The sequence below is a fragment of the Polypterus senegalus genome, chromosome 2 (genome assembly GCF_016835505.1).
Source record: "Polypterus senegalus isolate Bchr_013 chromosome 2, ASM1683550v1, whole genome shotgun sequence".
NCBI classification, from domain to species: Eukaryota; Metazoa; Chordata; class Cladistia; order Polypteriformes; family Polypteridae; genus Polypterus; species Polypterus senegalus.
This window is the reverse complement of record NC_053155.1, coordinates 263,151,133-263,172,108: the sequence shown is the minus strand read 5'-3', so window position 1 is coordinate 263,172,108 and position 20,976 is coordinate 263,151,133. Positions and strand designations below refer to the sequence as shown.

The following is a 20,976-nucleotide window of genomic DNA, read 5'->3' as shown; positions in this document are numbered from 1 at the left end:
GACTTCTGAACACAGTGACGAGTGCACGACGACTCCCAGATCCTCCTCATAAGGTGTACTTTCAATGTTCAGACTTCCCAAAGCCATGCAGGTTCGGTTTGACAATAGCAGATAGGAGTGTAGGTTTGTGCATTGATGTGCCCCACAAAAGACGGCCTCGATTTTTGGGCTCCTGCCTTATGTAGTCTGTGACAATGGGATCAAGTATGACAATGAATAGATGGATGGACTTATCTTATAAATATACATTTACATAGAAAAAATGATTGTACATTACATTCAGTGACTGACTGCAGAGAACTTTACACCACAGCAAGAGAAAAATGGCAAATTTAGAACAAACCAGGACAAGACAGAAGCAGAAAGGCCAGAAAAAAAAAAAAAAAAAAAGAGCAGGAGACATTTGCAGATGCAACAGGGAGTGACATAAAGGCGCAGATAATGGGGACGCTGGCATGGTTTCCATGTCTCCACCTCAGCTCAGAGTCTATTCACTTACTGTCTAAACAAGTTTTCAGTGACCCTCTGACTGCCCCCACTTCCCAGCCCACCCCCACCCATGGTGCCTGTTATATTATAGAGGCAGGTCTGAGGAGCACACTTGTATCAATTTGCCTTCGGAATCTCTCTTTTCTTGCCAGAAAATCCAAACGTTCTCCGACAGCAGTGTTCCGAATTATGGATTCTCTCCCCTGCAGTTCTTCCTATTCTTTGGAAAAGTTTCTCACTTGCTTTCTCACAGATTCCCGCTGGGAGCACAGAAAACCGGCTTGGCAGTGGGGATCGAAGGATGAATTCTGTTCCAGTTCAGCTGTGTTACTTCACAGAGAGGAACTTAACCGTTACAAGAAGGCCTCCCCCAACTCTGTGTGCTTTAAAAAAAAAATCTTACAGGAAAATGGGAAGGGGGTTACTTTAATGATATCTTAGAGACTACTAATAAAATAAAAAGGCCATTTCTTTAAAGTTGCCAAGCAGCATGATAAAAAATGTACAAGGAAAAGTAGCAGAGTGGAGGACGAAGGAGGCAGAACTCTCAGTTGCAGCTTACTGTGAGGCAGCCCATGCCTGGCATACTAAGCAGAGAAACAAAGCAAATGTTCCCATCCAACATTATAATAACTATTGAGAAATAAAAGGAAACTGTACACTCAATAAATACACCCAGAGGCCACATTATTAGGTATGCCTGCTTGTTAATGTCTGCAACTCAATATTAACATCATCCAGCCATGGACAAGAGGCTTAGCTGTTGTTCAGTCAAACATGGGAATGGGCAAGACATGCGATATAAATGACTTTAATCAGGATGTGAATGTTGTTGTCAGTCATGATGGTTACAGCATTGCAGTGCAGAGCACAAGTCCAAGGAGGTTACTCTGAAGCTTTATAACGCACTGGTGAGGCCTCATCTGGAGTACTGGGTGCATTTTTGGTCTTCAGGTTACAAAAAGGACATAGCAGGACTAGAAAAGGTCCAGAGAAGAGCGACTAGGCTGATTCCAGGGCTGAAGGGGAGGAATTATGAGGAAAGATTAAAAGAGCTGAGCCTTTACAGTTTAAGCAAATAAGATTAGGAGTTGACATGACTGAAGTGTTTAAAATTACGAAGGGAATTAGTACAGTGGATCGAGACTTGTATTTTAAAATGAGTTCATCAAGAACACGGGGACACAGCTAGAAACTTGTGAAGGGTAAAGTTCGCACCAACATTACAAACTTTTTATTAACACATAGAATGATAGACACTTGGAAGAAGCTACCAAGTAGTGTGGTAGACTGTAAGACTTTAGGGACTTTCAAAACTCGACTTGATGTTATTTTGGAGGAATTAAGTGAATCGGACTGGCAAGCGTTGTTCGGCTGAACGGCCTGTTCTCGTCTAAATCTTTCTCATGTAGACCCTACAGCTTACAGGGAGGGATATGATGACAAAAATCATCCAATGAGAGGTAGTGCTGTGGGGCAACACAACTTATTGATTAGAAGAAGAGGAGAAAGGCCAGCGATAACAGCACTTTTCAGCAGTGTTGTACAAAATGTTATCTCTAAATGCATGGCGAGTCAGAATATGAAGCAGATGGGCTACAGTGGCGGAAAATCATTCCTGTCAGGTAAGAGCAGGAAGACTTTTACCTTTTTGCTTTTATCATTTTCGGAGACTTATATGGAATTTTTTTCTTAAAATACTATTATTTTAACATTTTTAAAAATTTTCTTTCCTTTCCCCATTGTATTTTGGCAAACAGGAGGGGGCGCAAAATCTTCAGTTGTCCCCGGGCGCTGAAAACCCTAGCAACGCCTCTGGGCTCACAGTACGAATGTGTGGTTGGAACTTCAACAGAAATGCAGAATGCGTGTTGGAGTGTATGGTATGACCAAAGTCCATACCACGTTATACAATAATTACAAATACTGACAGTTAAAATAGATACCCATAAAATGTATTTGTATATGTTGTGCAGGCTGAAATGTGTTCTTTTTTACATTACAGAGCTATATTAATGATTAATTGTGCAAATAAGCATGCCTCTTATCTGTCAAAAAGCTTGTTAATGCTCTTTTACTCAAATGGAAATGCTCTATATACCGTATATGCGGACTTGATTTTACCGTATAATTTCCGGCATTTTATAATGTCGGTCATATAAGTTGAATGCGGAAAACTCCCGCTATTGGTCCAAGAGATTATGATATGCTAACGCCCACCTGAGAGAGTAACCATGGAGCACACTGCCTTTTTTTCTATGTATTGTGCCTACGTGACCACACAGTATTCTATTCTGAAGCGACGTTTGCACTGTTTTGTATCTCACACCCTTATACACCTTTATCGTAAGAGCAACCCTTATCTACAATGGAGAAGAAAATGTGAAGCTGGTTTTAAATTAAAAGTCGTTGAAGTGGTGAAAGAAATTGGTAACTGTGCTGCTGCAACAAAATGTGATGCATCTGAGAAACTGATACGAGATTGGACGAGGCAAGAAGATGTAAAAAAAAAAAAAAAATGTAAAAAAAATGTAAGTGTTAAATTTTTGAAGAGCCGTAAAAGTCAGGTCCGATTTTATGATCAATTTTTCGGGTTTCAAGACCCAACTTATATGGGAGTATATACGATAAATAAAATGTATTATTATTATTACGGATTCATTGGCCCGTAATCACATTTCCAGAATACCGCAGCTTCTTTCTCACTCACCTCACCCCCGCCACTGCCAGGCAAACACGGGTCAAAACTCAGCTTTTATTCTATGCTCTCTCAGTGTCTCAAATTCTCACTTTTACATATCCATACATTGTGGAACCCTCTTAACCTGATTCAACGGCAGGGGGGCGGAGCCAAGATCAACTCGCCAATCAGAGTGAAGCACATATAATGCTGGCCTATATTCTTCAAGGGATAGGCTCAATTCACATACAAGTCCAATACAAAAAGACATCACCTTTTTAAACATGAATGCACAAATGTAAGACAACATTTACCATTTCCTTCTACATGCACAAATTTCTACATTTTGAGATAGAACATGTTTTACATTTACACGTTTGCGCAAGTTTTCCACTAAGTTTTAGCATGCTAGTAAAGTTTTACGTACTACAAGATGAATTTCATCCAGAATATCAGATCAACTGGTTTATTACCCAGTCGTATCAGAAAGGGCCAGCACTTGTAAGAAAATTTTGGCCATATCCCATCCCTCTCTCTTTCTTCTGTTGCAGAAAACTGTTACGCCCTTCCTGTCCCCATTTGAGCCTCCCAGTGAGTTTCCTATAATGCAGTGGTGTTAAATGCAGCAAGGACTCACTTTTGACCAAATCCCATAACTTAATCCCAGGGACAGAGGCAAGCCCTACCTGTGTCATTGTACCACTAGGCTAAAGTCTCTATAGCGGAAACTGGCAGTTCTGCATTATTTCAGTTGTCTTCTAAGAGCTGGGTTCTTCAAGGAAGCTCCTCAGCTACTTGCCTTAGAAGGACAGCATGTTTTACTGCTTTCTGTCTAGCATCTTAACCATGTGCTGCCACTTTAATGACTGGATGTTTCTACTGGGTTTTCTGTCAGTCCCCAACTTTAAAAAGGTGACAAACTCCACAGTCTTCTTATGTGTAATTATGTACTGTGTCCTCTCATTCAGGTGATGTTCTAATCTCTTGTCAACCTTCTGCGACACCTCTTTCTCTCTTTTTCCAGGGGTCAGGAGGGATCCCCGTCACCAGCTGGGTTGCCTGCCCTCTAACTTATTTGTGGAAGGCTAAACACCGCCCGCCACACAGGCCTGACATCAGTCTCCCTTCTACTGCCTCTACCTCTCGCAGCTTGAGTTCCCACACTGTCATTTGGTGGGGTCTTTCTGCTTCCTGTGTCATTCTTTCTATATCTATGTCTGTCTCTGATGTCTCATCCTATCCTGTGCCATCTACACAACTCCGACAGCCAGGCACCAAATCAGATGATATATAAATCTGCACAGGCACATGTATAATTACATGTATTATATGTGTATGTAGTAAGGACCACTGACAGTTCTAAACAGGGAAACTTTACATAAAAAATATATTCACTGCATCTATTTACAAACTTTGTTTACTGGGAGAGTAAACACACATTCTATTTATTACTAGGCTGACCTGCCTTTTAAGGCGACCGACTTTTAAGTTGACCACTTCTTAAGGCAATTCAATATGTAGATCAATTTGATATTTTATACAAACTCATTAATTTGGTTATATTGCATTTGAGCGGTATTACTTTAATACTCGTAGTTTGTTATTTTTGTGATGACATTTAAACTTTTTTTCTATATTGAGAACCCCCCTGATATTTACTACGCAGTGAGGCATTTGTACTCCATCAACATTAATTATTTCCAGAGACATAATTTTGTCTATTTTTCCAGCGCATCGTGCACAAAACCAAGGGAACAATGGGAGCACCAGAACTCTGCTCACATCATGTCGCTTCGTACCGCAAGCTGCAAGTAGTAAGTCTGTGATAAGCGGAATACCGCTATGCTTTCCACTCACGGGACAGAAGGAGAATCCCGACCACTTTTATATAGTAAGATAAGAAAAAAGAAGAAGATATCGCACAGTCTGGAGTAGAAAATCATCTTTTATCTGGAAAAACGAAACTACAAATCCCATCGTGCATTGCAAAACGGACGGGGCATGTGTGAAACTCTGCGCCTGCGTAGCACTCACGGGATGAAAGGACAATCCCGTCCGCTTTTATATAGAAGGATAAGCAGATTTTATGATTCAGAAATAAAAAAAACAACATATTAATATCCTCTCTTCTTATTTCCCCAGTATGACGGGCACATGATAGGCAGTAGTGAGGAGTTATCTGCCCCACCACATTTGTGCCTGGAGTAATTATCACTGGCATTAACCCCTTATTCCATGCCCGGTCATCAAAAGTGTTGTTGATTGCAGTGAAGGAGCATTGTACAAATTTTATTAGTCACTTTTTCCAAGCTTTATAAAAGTGTTAATGTCTCACTTTGAGTCTACAGAGATCAATGCTATATGTGAGAAACGATATCAGTATAGACAGCCTTACCTGGGGAGACTCGGTTCACAGACTGATTGTCTTGTAGGTTCGCATGTTATTCTGGTACTGAAAAAGTACCAAAACGCTAATTTTGAACATGATATGGTACGAGTATTTTGTTAATTTTGGCCCAGATAGAAAATAGTTTTCAAGCACCTCGTGCTCAGTCATTTATTAGCGTGATCAGAATTCCTCCAACTAAACCCCACCCTACATCTTATTTGATTCACACCCCCTCTCCCTGCTCTTCAAATGTAGATATGAATACAAATGCACTAGAAATTCAAGGGGGGCCATTCAAACACCATAAGGCAGAGATTATGCAGTGAACCGGGGGGCTGCTGTCAGACAGGGGAGTTATTCATTATATACTTTGGTATTGTTTTGGTACCAATACTCAGACCCGAAGGTTGGTCAGAATTTTAGTACAGATCTAACACTAGTGTCTTGTTTTAATATCAGACCTTGAGTTACTGCTTTTTCACGGTTGCACATAATATTAGCAGTGAGAGTTGGAATTAACACCCGCCAAGTTTCAAGTAAAATACATAAGGCCGGCGCCCCACTACACAACTTTGAGTTGTATAACGTGTCACACTTAACAACTTCAGTTACTCAGTCTTGCTGCCTTGAGGAGGTCAGGATTACATGATTTGGTATTGCAGGAGATGACAGACTAAATGGCGCCCTCATTGCTACTCCGCAACACTTTCACATTACCCGTTATTTGTTTTCCTTTCTCCACTCTGTCATAGCATGACAAAGATTAGATATTGAACAGATATTTGTGCAGGCTCCTCTGTTTGCCCGTTTTCCTTCATTTCTTGAGGCTGCCTTTGATGACTCTCTTCCATTGCTTGGGCAGTGTGAACAGCTAAGCTCTCTTTGGTTATCAACTTTTGTACACGTGAGCCCACCCTTACGACAAAATCAATTCTGTTGCATGTTGTTCTTTGTCACAAACCTTTATAATTGAGTTGCTTTGAATGTTAAACTACAGGGCTGACAGTGACGGGCATGTGGCTTGACTGCTCACAGCTCACTACGATTGTGTAAATGAAGGCTATGACTGAAAATGAACGAAGGGCTTTAGCCACTCTATTACACTGGCACCTCGCCACTCTCAGGACTGCTCATATGATGTTAGTGCACACAGCTTTCAAAGACTGAGTCAGAATGGGAAGACTCTACAAAAGTACCCAGTTCAGGGTCATGACCAGCGTGAACAACAGCTATGTAAAAAGTGTTTAAGAAATATATCCTGCTGTATCCCTTTATCTTTAATTTACGGAAATGTTGCCATTCTCAGGCAGACATTCCAGCCTGACAACCCGATTAAAATCAGATATTCAACCCCCAAAAATTAAAATAGCTTAGCTTACTTGGCTTCATCATCTGAAGTCCCAATTTCTGAATACTTCTTGCCACTGGCCCCCCTGTATTCTGATTCTGGTTCGCCAATATCTAATGAGTGGGCTTCGGTTAATTCCGGCTGATCCTGATTTACAGGGGAATCTGGATTCGTCTCATCTTCCGAATTCTGGTTTTGATTTTCCTCTGCTTCTGGCTCATCGGGCAGGAAGAGTGGAAGGCTTTCACTGCCAGCTGAGTGTCGCATCAAGGACTGCACTTCAGAATGATCTGCCCGAGAGCAGCTAGAAAAAGCAGCCATGCAGGATGGGATGAGATCTTCTACTGGATCACTGCTTCTAAAAAGACAAAAATAAACACATAGCTGATGAGAACCAATTGTAGACTGAAGAGTGTTGGTTTTAGCAGGAAGACCAAGATCACCCCACACATTCTGAGGCCTGCACACTGGTACATAACATGGAATATGGCCTTGATGACATTTCTTCTCCTGTTTTGTCTTTGAATAAATATCAGATACAGTTTTCAATGATGTTTGTTTTAGATTACAGGCATCCACCCATCATCAAGCTACCTTAATGGAGTTCAGTAACATGGGGGGCAGAGGCCTGTCTCAGCATTACTGTGCACAATGCAGAAACAAACCTTAGTTTTTAACAGAAGGTTGGCATCCATGATTGCAGGGACACCTGGGTCTGCTAGCAGGAGGGGCTCTGAATGGACAATCCCAAGGGTTCCCTAGCCCAGCACTGACTTTGGAACTGGTTACTCAGCCTAGACCTTGAAAGGCACAAACACACCTCAGGAAGAGCTTTGAGATCATCTTGGATCTTAACTGGAGCACATGGTTCAAATGAGCACTGCCTGCTGGGATGGCAGTATGGCCAGAGAGGTGGAGAAAGCATACAAATGGTGCTGTATGAGACACTGTCAATGTGTTTTGTGGAAGGTTTGTTAATGTGCCGTCCAATATGACCTGTGGAGCAAACCTAAACAGCTAGTGCTGGTGATCCAACAGGGTTTTGTTTGTACTTTGACCACTAGCAACGTGCATCTCTCTCCTATGTAAAACCTTTCTTGCATGTCACTTTCATAGCCACTTGCTGAGTTTTTCTCTTTTTTGCACATATTTTGTCACGTCACTTAACTTTTGTAACATATCAATGAAATGAGATTTGAAAATCCTTGAAGTTCCAATATTTACTACACTGCTTGCTAACTTACTATATCTGGCAGCACACATGGAGAGAAGCTGGAAGAGACGCTCGCTGTAATGCAGGACACTCAATCACAAATTGGGCAGCCAGATCAGCCACTAGTTTAATGCAATTTTCAATTTAATTGAGCAGTAAACCTCGCCGCTAATAACTCCAGTGACCCATGTTTGGGTCCCAACCAAGCCGACTCAGGGAGGATGGAGGATATGATAAACCGTTGACAACAAACGGAGCGCTCTTCAACAGAGAGGCCTTGGGTTCTTTTAAGAGGAAATATTTTGCAAATTTACCCTTGACCACACATAAATAACTGTGTTCACATATACGGTATTGTCACTGCTACAGGATGGACATGTGGGGCTAATACAACAGCCACTTCGCATACTGGTTTAGAGCACAATATGAATTATATCATGGTAAATGGTAACTTGCTAATGGTAAAGCTTGTTGTCATGGATCCAGAGTCCAAATCATGTGCCCAGTTGTCCATGCGGAGCTGCACAGTATCTTCTTGTGTTGTCTGCATTCCACTTCCCCAAAGACGAGCGTGTTAGGCTAATCAGTGACTCTAAAGTGACCCGGGGTGAGTGTGCGTGTGCACAGGAGTGGACCCTCCGATACAAGGTGCCCGGCACAGTCCTGTGGTCTGCCTTGTTAAGTTTTGGCCCAGATCCCTACACTGGCTTATGTTTATGATCCTTTTCATTATCTTTTTCATTCATTTTTCAGTTTGAATTATTTAGGTTGGTTATTTATGTTAATATTGTTCTGCATTACTAAAATGCATTATTACAAATGTTTATGATATGCCATCTGTTGGAATGAAAAACGCAAAGCATGTGTCTATGTTATATGCCATTTAGTATGGGATTCATAAAAAACGGTGTTAATGTTTGAGATGCACCACCTGTTGGAATGACAACTGCAATGCATTTTGTTTTTTTTTTTTACTACAAAGGTTTGTGATGTGCCAGCAGTTGGAATGAAAATCAGCGACTCTCACTCATTTTTCAGTTTGAATTATTTAGGTTGGTTATTTATGTTAATATTGTTCCGCATTACTAAAATGCATTATTACAAATGTTTGTGATGTGCCATCTGTTGGAATGACACCACCTGTTGGAATGACAACTGCAACGCATTTTTTTTTTTTTTTACTACAAATGTTTGTGATGTGCCAGCAGTTGGAATGAAAAACGCAAAGCATGTGTCTGTTATATGCCATTTAGTATGGGATTCATAAAAAAGCGGTGTTAATGTTTGAGATGCACCACCTGTTGGAATGACAACTGCAATGCATTTTGTTTTTTTTTTTTTACTACAAAGGTTTGTGATGTGCCAGCAGTTGGAATGAAAATCAGCGACTCTCACTCATTTTTCAGTTTGAATTATTTAGGTTGGTTATTTATGTTAATATTGTTCCGCATTACTAAAATGCATTATTACAAATGTTTGTGATGTGCCATCTGTTGGAATGACAACTGCAACGCATTTTTTTTTTTTTTTACTACAAATGTTTGTGATGTGCCAGCAGTTGGAATGAAAAACGCAAAGCATGTGTCTGTTATATGCCATTTAGTATGGGATTCATAAAAAAGCGGTGTTAATGTTTGAGATGCACCACCTGTTGGAATGACAAATGCAACACATGTTTTTACTACAAATGTTTATTATATGCCAGCCGTTGGAATGACAGAGAGACAACCAGATGGGCCCACACAGATACTCATCCTTTTAGAAGGTGGGCTATGGAGAAGGATTAGTGCCATGTATGTCAAAACTGAGAATATGTGAAACATTATTTATGTTTCAGATTGTATTACAGGCAGTTCTCACTTCAAAGGGCATTTACAGTGCATGAATTATAGATATGAACTCATTACCAGGCTTCGAAAACTCTCCCAAAAAAACAAGAAACTATTTAACAGTGTAAAAAACAAGCCCCCCCAGAATCCTCCTGTTACTCATCATTACTTTGCAACGTTTTGATGTTTCATACGGTAAAACAAACTGACATAATACAAACTTGTTTCATTCTGCTGGTACATTTCAAATTAATTCGACTTGTTAGGAACCAAACAAGGGTTTCATTCATCAAAGAGTAAAGATGTTATATAAAGTATATTCATAAAGGTAGGTACAGTTGGATATTTTGCATTTTATCTGTTTATTAATTAAACCAATAGCAGCCAGATGATATTCTTGCCATCATTTAAAAAGCAGGGACTACTGAATCTTAAGACATGTGAACTCTGACGCTCGACTTCAGTGCAGGGTGTGATCCTGCTATAAAACAAAGACGTGTCAAAGGCCACAAAACAGCTGTGCAAATGTATGGACAACAGCTCTCTTTATCATCATTTTAGGAAGGTGTGACTGGCACAAAAGTTAGCTGCGTAATGCACCGACTGAAATCTGAGGGCTACATACAAATTCTTGTTAAAACCACAGGAAATCTGCCATTAAGTAGAAACTTAAGAGGACAAACAAATCAAAACCTCAGACTCACTGCGTGATCCTGGGCAAATCACTTCCACCTCATGCTTTCCAAGTGCCAGTGCAGCATTGCCGACATCAGATGCTTTCTGATGATCATTACCATCATCATCATCATCAATCGACAATGTTATGTGCAATAATGAAGGCAATAGGACAATACTTTAAAAGTTACCCAGAAAGGTAAGTAGGTGGACTATAACGTTTGCTGCATATTTATCAGGTACACTACAGCCAACAATGCGAATTAGATCAGACATAGCGGCACGGGGTCACGTTTTAGCACACCTCTCCCGTACTCTGTAGTGTATTCCAAGATGGCACCTACAGCCAAACCCAGCGGTTCTTCCTTCATAGTGAACTCCGCCAGGACTGAAGCAGGCAGACGCTAGGAAAGAGCCAGTAATTACGTTTGAAGCTTCAAGCTCGTCTGCACACACTCCATGTCAGACAAACCAGGCACACACAGTCGCTCTCCCATCGTATTAAGCCGCTAGGTGCTGTCTTACGTTTCATCGAGGCCACTCTGAGAGTGGAATGGGCAGCCGTCACTGCCACGCTCCAGACTGCACGTCTCGTCACAGCACAAAGATGGAATCAGGTGGACTGGCCCTGTCAGATAAAGCAGACAAATCTTTCTTGAGGCACTTTGATTTATTTCGAGAATTAATGCACATCTGTATACCCTAAAGGTGCCTGCCGCTTATGGCAAGTTGCTGCACTTTTAAAAATATACGTAACTAAAACTCAGCTGGACACCTACAAACATAAAAAGCACTAGCTTTTCTTTAGTACGCTAACTAAATTGAATTTTTTTTTTACTTCTTAGCACTTGCAACACTTAACAAGAAAGCAGCTTCTCATTTAGCATTATGCTTTACTCAAAGCCTTGTCCAGGAATTAACGTGGAGAAACACACACGGAGTGCCGTCTTCCCCAGCCGGCTGGCTGCTCCGATTTTTTTGCTGCTGTCCATTTCAGGGATCGGTGACTGACTGATCTACTTCAAGACAAAAGACAGCCAATTATATTATGCCAGGCTGTCAAGTTTTCCATCAGTTGCAACAGAAAAAACGATTAATAACGGTGGAGCATCAAAGGATGTCTACCATTTAGCAGCTGGACATCCTCGGGACAAAATCTTATTGACTGGAAAAGAATGACCTCTGCACTTATTTCACATTTGCAAATGAAAGGCAAAATGAAAAAAAGAAGAAGAAAAAAAAAAGGACCTGCCCTGAAGCAGAGCTTACCACAAGTCTGTGTTGGGTCCCTCTGGCAGTGGCAGCACTCAGTCATTCTCTGTCTGTCAAAACACGAGAGCTCTGCGTCGCTGTAAGGACATTCAGGTGAGCGTGGGGGCCCTGTGACCATAAAAGAGCAGGCAGAGAGCTATTCAGTGGTCAGCTTATGGAGTCCTCTCAACTGACAACATCTACACGTCTCTTCTTTACGAGACAGCAGTGCAGTCTCACAGCAACACATTATCTTTTCTACATACAAGCTAGAAACGTCTGAATTCATAACATCAGTCTGCACCAAAATCGCCCCACGCTAAATAAATAACATGTTCTTTATAGATCTAGGCTTGCTGAAACCATTCCACAAATGAGAATTTTCTTACCATAAACTGTTTCCGTGAGATATGTGATACTGTGACAAAAACTTTAAACTTAAAAAAAAAAAGTTACATTCTGGGGTGTTATTTGATTTTAATAAACTCAATAAAAAGTTAATAAAAAGAAGAAAAAAAATTGTTTTATACAACAATCCTTAAATGACATTTGTGAGAAATAAAAATGATGATGAAAAATAATTTGTGGATGGGAGGAAGACGATCGGACGTCAGAGATACGTGTTAGAGCAGAGCGCAGGGCTGGGCGTTGGTGACTTGCAATCCAAGTCTCAGTCATCCTCACAATCCAACAGCAACACGTAGACACCGCATCACGTTGAGCGAAACACCGCAGCGAACTGCGAGAATGAGCGAGGCTGTGCCACTGACAGACACACACGATTGTCACTTCAAGTATACCCTCCGGCAGTCCATAGCAATCACAAGCAAGCTCAGTCATTCTTCACAGCAGGCAGCACAATCAAATAGCAAGCAGAGAGAAACAGAAGCGTGTAAGCACGGCAACAAGTTGACTGAAATACCGCATCTGCTGTTAGAATGACTCGGACTGTAATCGCACGGCTCCGACACCCAGACATTCTCACAGCCGAAGCTGGCCGCGTGTTTATGTGCCGTGTTCTGGTCAGATATCATTATTTGGACTGCTTGCCTATCTTCTCATAATATCCTGACACTATACACTCGGAGTGCTTTTGTGAAAGAATTTAGTCCCGTCAAAAAAAATAAAAAATTCCACCATTTCAAAACCTTTTTCTCTCATCAAAACACATTTTTTGTTGATATTTTCGGCATCACGCTTTTCTCATCTATGTCAGTTAAGGGGCTCCGTAGGTTTTATGGTGCAATTTTGTACGCCCAAAATATTCTTTGAAGCATACTTTGAGCTGAAAAATGTCAGGCTTCCTCATTCTTAACATTAGTTAAGTTGAAGACAACCCAAACTCAAGGATTCACTACACGAGTTATGCTATCAATCAGTAGGTTTGTTTCTCTCTTTTTTTTATTCCTTTCCAAATAGCCACGACTTTAGGATTAGAAATTAGCCCTTTTATTGTCCAATTGAGAGAAGGTTGTTATTTAAATGTTTTTACAGAAATATGCCAGGTCTGGTTGATCCATCTGTTCTCTTTACCAGTTAACTCTGATGAACATGGCGAGAAGTCCAACCAGGCCGCTGCTCAGATGGAGAGACAGAATACCGTAAGAGTAAGAGATGTGAGTCTACTTTAGCAGACATGTGTTGGTCATTTCACCATGAAACACCTTCAGAGGATAAGAAGAAACTACCAAGTGGCTACGTTTTGTAAGTAATAATTAGATTTAAAACAATTATTTATGAAATGTAATATCCCCCCCCCCAGTCTAAATTGTTAATTTAAAAAATATGTTTTTACTGTTAAATGGTGTTTTCCCCATTTTAAATCATCTACTCTTAAAAACAGAGCAGTTCCGTTGCCAGATTTGGATTTAGCTCCCTGAAATCTGTAAAGAATGACTGAAATGTTTGGTGGGAATTGGAAAAAAAAAAAAAAATTCCCCACCAGCGTAATATGCCTATTTTTCTCATTTTCTACCAGTTCTTATTTTTGAAGCAGTTCTGGTTAGATATGATGCGATGAAAGTAGGATTTCTAGATTTTTTTATCAAAAAAATTGAGGAAATTTGATTTCAGGGAAATTAATGTACAGTATATATCTGAGAATTAACACATTATAAATGGAACTGGGCTATTCAAAAAATATTTTCCTCCTGAACTTGTGCAAAACATAAAATACCGCATATACTCGTGTATAAGTCGGTCTTGAAACCCGAAAAAAATCGATCATAAAAATCAGACCCCAACTTATATGCCTGTTCAAAAATACAATAATTATTAATTAATCTCACACCAGTTTATCAGACACATTGAATTTTATTGCAGCAGCAGTTACCAATTTCTTTCGTCACTTCAACAATTTTTAATTTAAAACCAGCTTCATATTTTCTTCTGATCAAACACTCCATCATAGATAAGGGATGCTCTTATGATAAAGTTGTATGAGGATGTGAGATACAAAAACACAAATCAGTGCAAACATTGCATAGGAATAGTTTGGGTTTTACCGTGTGGACATGTAGACACAATACATACTGTAGAAAAAAAAGGCCGTGTGCTCCACGGTTACTGTCTCAGGTGGGCGTTAGCATATCATAATCTCCTGGACCAATAGTGGGAGTTTTCTGCATTCAACTTATACAACCGACATTATAAAATGCCGGAAATTATGCTGTAAAATCAAGTCCCGACTTATCCGCGGGAGAACTTAAAACACGAGTACATACGGTAATTCAGCTATTAAACCGTACATTGGGCACCCATACTGTACTGTATACAGGGTCTGGGTTGCGATGCCGTCCACAGGTGCCTGCCTCACTAGGTCATATGTTTTGGAAGTGCTCTACACTCAGACCATTTTTGGACAATTGTTTCTGCATATCTTTCAGATTTCCTCAGATCTAAGATCACTCCCAGCCCCTTAACAGCAAAATTTGGAGAACCTAATTGAAAAATCTACTTTAAAATCCAATGTTACACCGTTTGAATGAAGACTCATCTTGCTTGGTTAGAAGAATCCTAATCCACCAGTCATGACTCAGTAGTAAAGTGATGTCTCAGGTTACGTTAAATTGGAAAAAATGAAATTTTCTGCCTGTTTCAGAATCTGTCAAGAATTCATTAATGTGTTTGGAAAACGGTTTGCCTGGTCATCGCTTGACCTCTGCTGCTGTTTAAATGGAAATGAGGAACCACACTGGGTTTTATGTGGCACTCCAATGTGGGTTGGGAGAATGGTTCACCGACAAAACCGCGACGGACAAATGAGCGCCGACAAACCCGCTAACTGGTTTTTGACAAATGCGCGCCGACAAAATCGTGAGAGAGGCCAAGAGAGTGGGACGCCCTTGCTGCAATTCTTCCTACATATGCAGGGCGTGATCTTAAGGACTATCTGCGTGCTGTGCTGATGGCGTGCCGTGTCTCATAATATTGACTTCTAATATAAACATTATTATATATGCTTTAAACTAGTAATTCATATTTAATGAAACTTTTACGATTTTGTCGGCACATTTTAATCGCCGCGCTTATGTCTATCACGCAAATGTCGGGTCACAGGGAGAATGAAGTTTTATTTAATTGTCATTTTATTTTAATCATGACAGATTTTTTATTGGGGGCACAGTGATGGTCCTGTTGTATTGTAACTAAAAAGTCACAAGGGTAATGTGTGCTTCTTAAAGAAATTGCCCAGTTATATTAATCTAAATATAGAAAAACTTTGGCTAGAGAAGGTTTAACAGTATCTGGTGGTACCTTTCACTCACACGTACCTTGTATGTTTATGCATAAACACACATTTACAGATGCCAGCAAAGGACAGAGAAAGCTGCGATTTGGAAAATAATGTAATATGATGTGCTCCCCCCATTAGGCGAGATCCAGCACATGCCCAAGCTGACGAACTTGCCTTGCAGGGGTAGGCGAAGGCCACAGAAGGTTTGATAGGAGGGCACAAAAACTCCTGGGCAATAAAGAGTAGCACATGGTCTCTATCCGTCAGGTCTTAGCAGGAGCCTCGCCCCATTCCTTCCTCTCCCTTTATCTGCTCGTCTCCCTTAATTGTTAATCCCACTTCCTGGCTTCTCCTTAAGGTGAAGCCCCTGGGGACAGGGCCTCCACTCATCGTTTAATCCATTATGGCAGTCACCTGCAGTCCAAAATAAAAAAACTGCAGCCGCCAATCTCTGCTGAGGCATTAGCTGCTATTACAGCCGAGACTTTGTTGTTTTGTATTCTTTTTATCTTTTGAATCCTTATCTTTGTAGTTTGTAGTTAAAGATGCCACCTGGGCTGGAAAGAGCATCCCGGCCAGAAGAGGGTATGGTTCTTTACCTGGATGGGAGGCTCCTAACAGGCAGACAGGCATCCCAGCCAGGGAGGAGAAAGGGATCAGACCCGGGAGGAAGGACCAAAAGGGATGGACAGACAGCCCACTGAAAATACTCCCCCAGCATGCTACATGGCAGCAGCCGTAGATATCAGTGCCCAGTGGGAGGTCAGCTGGGCATGCTGGGAATTGTAGTCCGGCAGAGCAGTCCTGCTGTGGTCATTGGGTGCTGCAAGAGGGCTCTGCATGAAGGCAAACTCCCAATTATAAATGGGCTTTCACGGGGCTTCCATTGGGACACAAAAGGGGCCGCACTCCCTTATCCAGGCGAGTCGGAGCTGGGAGGGCATGTAGCAACACTCGACTGGAGACGGGCAGTACGGTGGTAGTGAGAGAACGGTATTGTGGAGGGAGAAAACTTGCGTCTTTGTGCTTTTTGCAACTTTGTGGAAGAAGTGGTTTAATAAACCTTCCATTGTTTGAACTCAGGACTTACTGTATGTTCATGTTTGGGGGCTTGGGGCTCGCTGATGCTCCTGGTTCCATCACATAGTTTACAAACTTTCTTTTGGAATTTAGTTTTTTTTTTTTTTGTCTTTTTGAAAATTGTTTTTGGTTTTATATATAAATCAGGGTTTCTGAGCCATTTATCTTGCTTTTGGTAAGATGTTAGTTCTTTGGTTTGTGTTTTAACTCGCTCAGTTTGTTTTTTTCATATCAGTCTGTTTCAGTTCTTGATTTTAAATTCCCCTTACCACACCTAGTTTGAATTCAATAAATTCTTAATACATTAGTCATTCTAGTTTCGTCTTTTGCACTTTTCAGGCTTTATTCTTTGTTTTTTTTGTGTTTAGTTTGTCTTCCTTATTTGTTATTCCTTATTAAGATATTAATTAAATTTCTTAATTAGGCTTAACTATTTAATTAGCCATGTAAAAATAGACTCCATGTGTGTTTGTTAGGATTTGGGACGGTGGTTTGTTTCTTTGTTGTGGGAAGTTCAGTTTGTTCATTAAATAAAGAGGCAAGCCACACTGTCCAGGAGTGGGATCAGCTTTAAATGTGACATTCTGAGAGATCTGGTGAGAGACCAGCTCTTCCCTTCCAGCACACTCTCCCCAAGTGGTAGCAGCTTGATCACAATTCCTGATAGTCCAGAGAGATGATGAGAATAATAATAATATTACATTTTATATATACAGTGCCTTTGCCATGCTCAAGTTGCTGGCACCTAGCGGACTTAGACAGCACAGAGATACAATGGCCTTGGTGGCTCTCAGGGAGCACAGTGGCTTGGTGGTCTCAAGACTTCACTTCTGAATTATTTCAATGGCTGCATAGACATGATCCTGGGGGGGATTAATGTTGCAGTATGGCTCAACGACCACGGTGTCTGGAGTAGAGAAGTAACTTGGAAGAAGTGCTCAACAGGCGAGGGTGAAAGAGAATCCAGTATGAGACGAGAGAGAGAGAGAGAGAGAGAGAGAGGCAGACAAGAGGCTGTGGAACCGAGTGCTTTATTCAGCTTTTCAGGGGAACAAGTGGACGAGCCCCATCCAGGGTACACATGGGCTCAAGAATGACCGAGGCAGGCTGCAGAGATGTTGGCTTCTTTTCTTTTCTGATGTGTTCTTCTTTTTGTTTATTCCACTCTTGTTAATTTTATACAAAAAAAAAAAAAATACAAATTTTCAGAAGTGTAGCCTCTTTGGTCATTTGCTTTTTCTGTAAAATGCTTTGTAATTATTGTAGGGGCCATAAACTGTAAATACAGCAAACATTGTCTAGGATGTCTTTGTTTTCGTCATAGGTTTGTGTGCATATTATTTAAACTCCTCACTTTTCATTATCTTTTAGATGGAGGTTTCCAACTATATCTGTTCTTTACACTTTTCACCGGGCGTCTGTCAGTTTCTTCTCTTAAATGTATTAACATCAGTTTGAATTGTATCCGTGTATCTTAATACTTACTGAATTCAATGAGCTCACAAGAATATTCATACTGAAAAGTATGTAAACCACATTTTTCAGCAAGGATCATAGTTTCTGATCAAATGAAGGTTTTGATAGATTAGATAGATAGATTAGATACTTTATTAATCCCAAGGGGAAATTCACATAATCCAGCAGCAGTATACTGATACAAAAAAAAAAATTACTGCAGTAAGGCAAAACCAGTTTGTAAAGAGCAACTGCTGTTTTATCGATAGAGGTGCAGACTGCTTACAAACCAATTTTTAAATTAAAAACGTAGCATACATCACTAAGAGTGGCATGCTTGTGAGGACAGGATTAATATTAATAAGGATAATTTTACATATATGATTTTTAACAATTTGGTGCATTAAAATAGATCTATATCTCTATATCTATATCTATATATATTAGATAGATAGAGGGAGATTATATATATAAAAAAATTGAACAATCAAAACAATCAAAGTTAAAAGTGAGGTATATCAGAAGTAATTTTTGTTTTCATTCCCATTTTTGAACTCCAAAAGAAAACAAACATACACATAAAATTAAATGCTTAGTATATTATAATACAAAAATGACATTAGCAACATACAAAACTAAATATTTTTCCTAACCCTTCCTCATACAGTTAAATGTCGCTAATTACTGAGAGGGAAGGCAGCTTAAGGATCAGAGAAAGTGTGCAATTTTATTAGTGGTCTGTGAAACTGCTTCAATATCCGTTAAAAAAAAATCCTCTTTTTAAAAATAAGAAAAAATAGTTTTGGTCGGTTCTTCCCTTTTATATTTATACCTCCATTCTATTCTGCAGAGGGGTTGTAATATAAGACCAGAATTTAGTTGGCTGAACATTAAGACTGATTTATATAATGTAGGAAAAAAAAGCAAACCTTATTTTTTTATGCACACTTGTGCACATCTCATCGTTTTAAAGAAATTAACACATGACCATATTGCCTTATCAAAACATAAAATGTATGTTTCTCATACTAATTATTCTTTCTAAAAGACTTGCATGGGATAAAAATCGGGACACTAAAGTAGGCTCCAGTTTAAAACAAAAAAAAAAAAAAAAAGATGTAATTTCTTTCAGATCTCAGTGTGTTCTCTTAACAAAAGAATATGCTGAATAAACAAAATGAAAGACAAATGAGAAAAGACGATTAGAGAGCTCACTTTGTGTTTTTTCAATGCTCGCTGTGTGGCTCAGTCATCAAGGTCTACATTCAGGTCAAATGAAACAGGCCTCATTGTAATCCAGGACCATCTTTTAAAGTCCAGACTCTACTTATTTTAGCAGTAACTTCTTCTAGTAGAGAGGAACTTCTGCTTAATGTCAATTGATTGTGTGTTATGTAAATTATTTTATTATTACCATGCCTAGGCTGACATTTCCTATACATATTTTGCCTTTTTTGCTGCTTCAGTGACTTGAAGGGCAGACATACTGTAAATATTGAACCAATCTCCATTAAAATGAATATTGAATACGCAGTAAGTTTGCAAGTCACACCTTTGCAGGGTTTGCATTTTCTGCTGCGTTTTGCTGATAAGGCACTGTATATCAAATTTAAGATCTCACACAGACTGTCCTCTGTAACTAGTGCACAGACCAGACCTCAATGGCTTAAAAGGTGTGCCCCTGTTCCCACTAATGCCAGCACACAACCACATGCTCTCATCAGTCTTATCCAGTGGAACAATCCTAGGAGAATGAGGAACATGAAAGGGGGATCAAAAACCAGTAATACTTACAGCTTGGCTTTTTTTCAAGAAATTGTCTTTTGCAGTAAATGACACAGAGGATGAGGAGAGCTAGCAGGACTGTGGCTAGTGCACTGCAGATGACCGCTGCTAGCGCCGTATCTCGGGGACTTGACTCCGTTGAAGGAATCCTGATCAAGTTCACTCGGTTACTGCCTGGAAAATGGAAAACAAAATCAAAAGCGTAAGCATGATATGATAGGTGCCAACTATGAGATGTAAAGGCACAGCGGGTGAAATAAAGTCAGCAGCAGCTTTTGGGCGAAATGTGGTCCTATCAGAGGCACAATTATGATACACTGGATTAAATTATAAAGTACTGTAGTAGCATTCATTTTAAAGTTATTACTTGTATCAAGTTTTTCATTGTGCCCATTGCTAGCTGAGGCAAAGTTTTAGCTTTGTGGGCACTTACTTGTTATTTTATACTGTATATAGGGAGAAAGTGTGGCATAATGGTTAAGTGAGGTTGTGAGTTCAAATCCCGCTACTGACACTGTGTGACCCTGAGCAAGTCACGTGACCTGCCTGGGCTCCAATTGGAAACCCAAAGAAGTGTTAACCACTTGTATCATAAATGTTGTAATTCGCCTTGGATGAAGGCAGCAACCAAATAAGTAAATGTACTATTATTAACCGTCTGCATCATGAAATGGAGAAATACAGGGCAGGAGGATCAATGCACAAATAAGTGACATGATATTCTTATTCAGGGTCACAGGAGGATGGAGTCTTTCCTGCAGCACCAGGCGCAAGGCAGGGACCAGCCCTGGAAGGAGGGCCCACACACAAACACATGCGCATAAACGCTCACAATGGCCTAATTTAAAATTACCCACTAACTAAACACACCTATTTAGGATATAAGGAGGAGCCAAACTACCTCCTGGTGACAGAATTTGTAGGTCTACATGGATTTCTATACAGATAATCAACCAGGCTTGTGGTTCATAACCAAGAAGCATTGCAAATTCTAACCACTGTTTTACCAAACATTAGTATATGAGAAAATCCCACAGGAGATTTCT

At 40.2% G+C, this 20,976-nt stretch overlaps 1 protein-coding gene across 3 annotated transcripts in view; it reads right to left on the bottom strand.

The window, feature by feature from the left end:
* Positions 1–20,976, bottom strand: part of tnfrsf19 (tumor necrosis factor receptor superfamily, member 19) — a 111,282-nt gene that overhangs the window by 7,694 nt on the left and 82,612 nt on the right. For all 3 annotated transcript variants that reach the window (XM_039745452.1, XM_039745449.1, XM_039745450.1), the window contains 4 exons: positions 19,940–20,104; positions 11,893–12,003; positions 11,149–11,251; positions 6,938–7,264 (listed from right to left, as the gene is read on the bottom strand). In XM_039745452.1, coding sequence (XP_039601386.1) covers positions 6,938–7,264; positions 11,149–11,251; positions 11,893–12,003; positions 19,940–20,104 — 706 coding nt within the window. The remainder of the gene's footprint in view (positions 1–6,937; positions 7,265–11,148; positions 11,252–11,892; positions 12,004–19,939; positions 20,105–20,976) is intronic.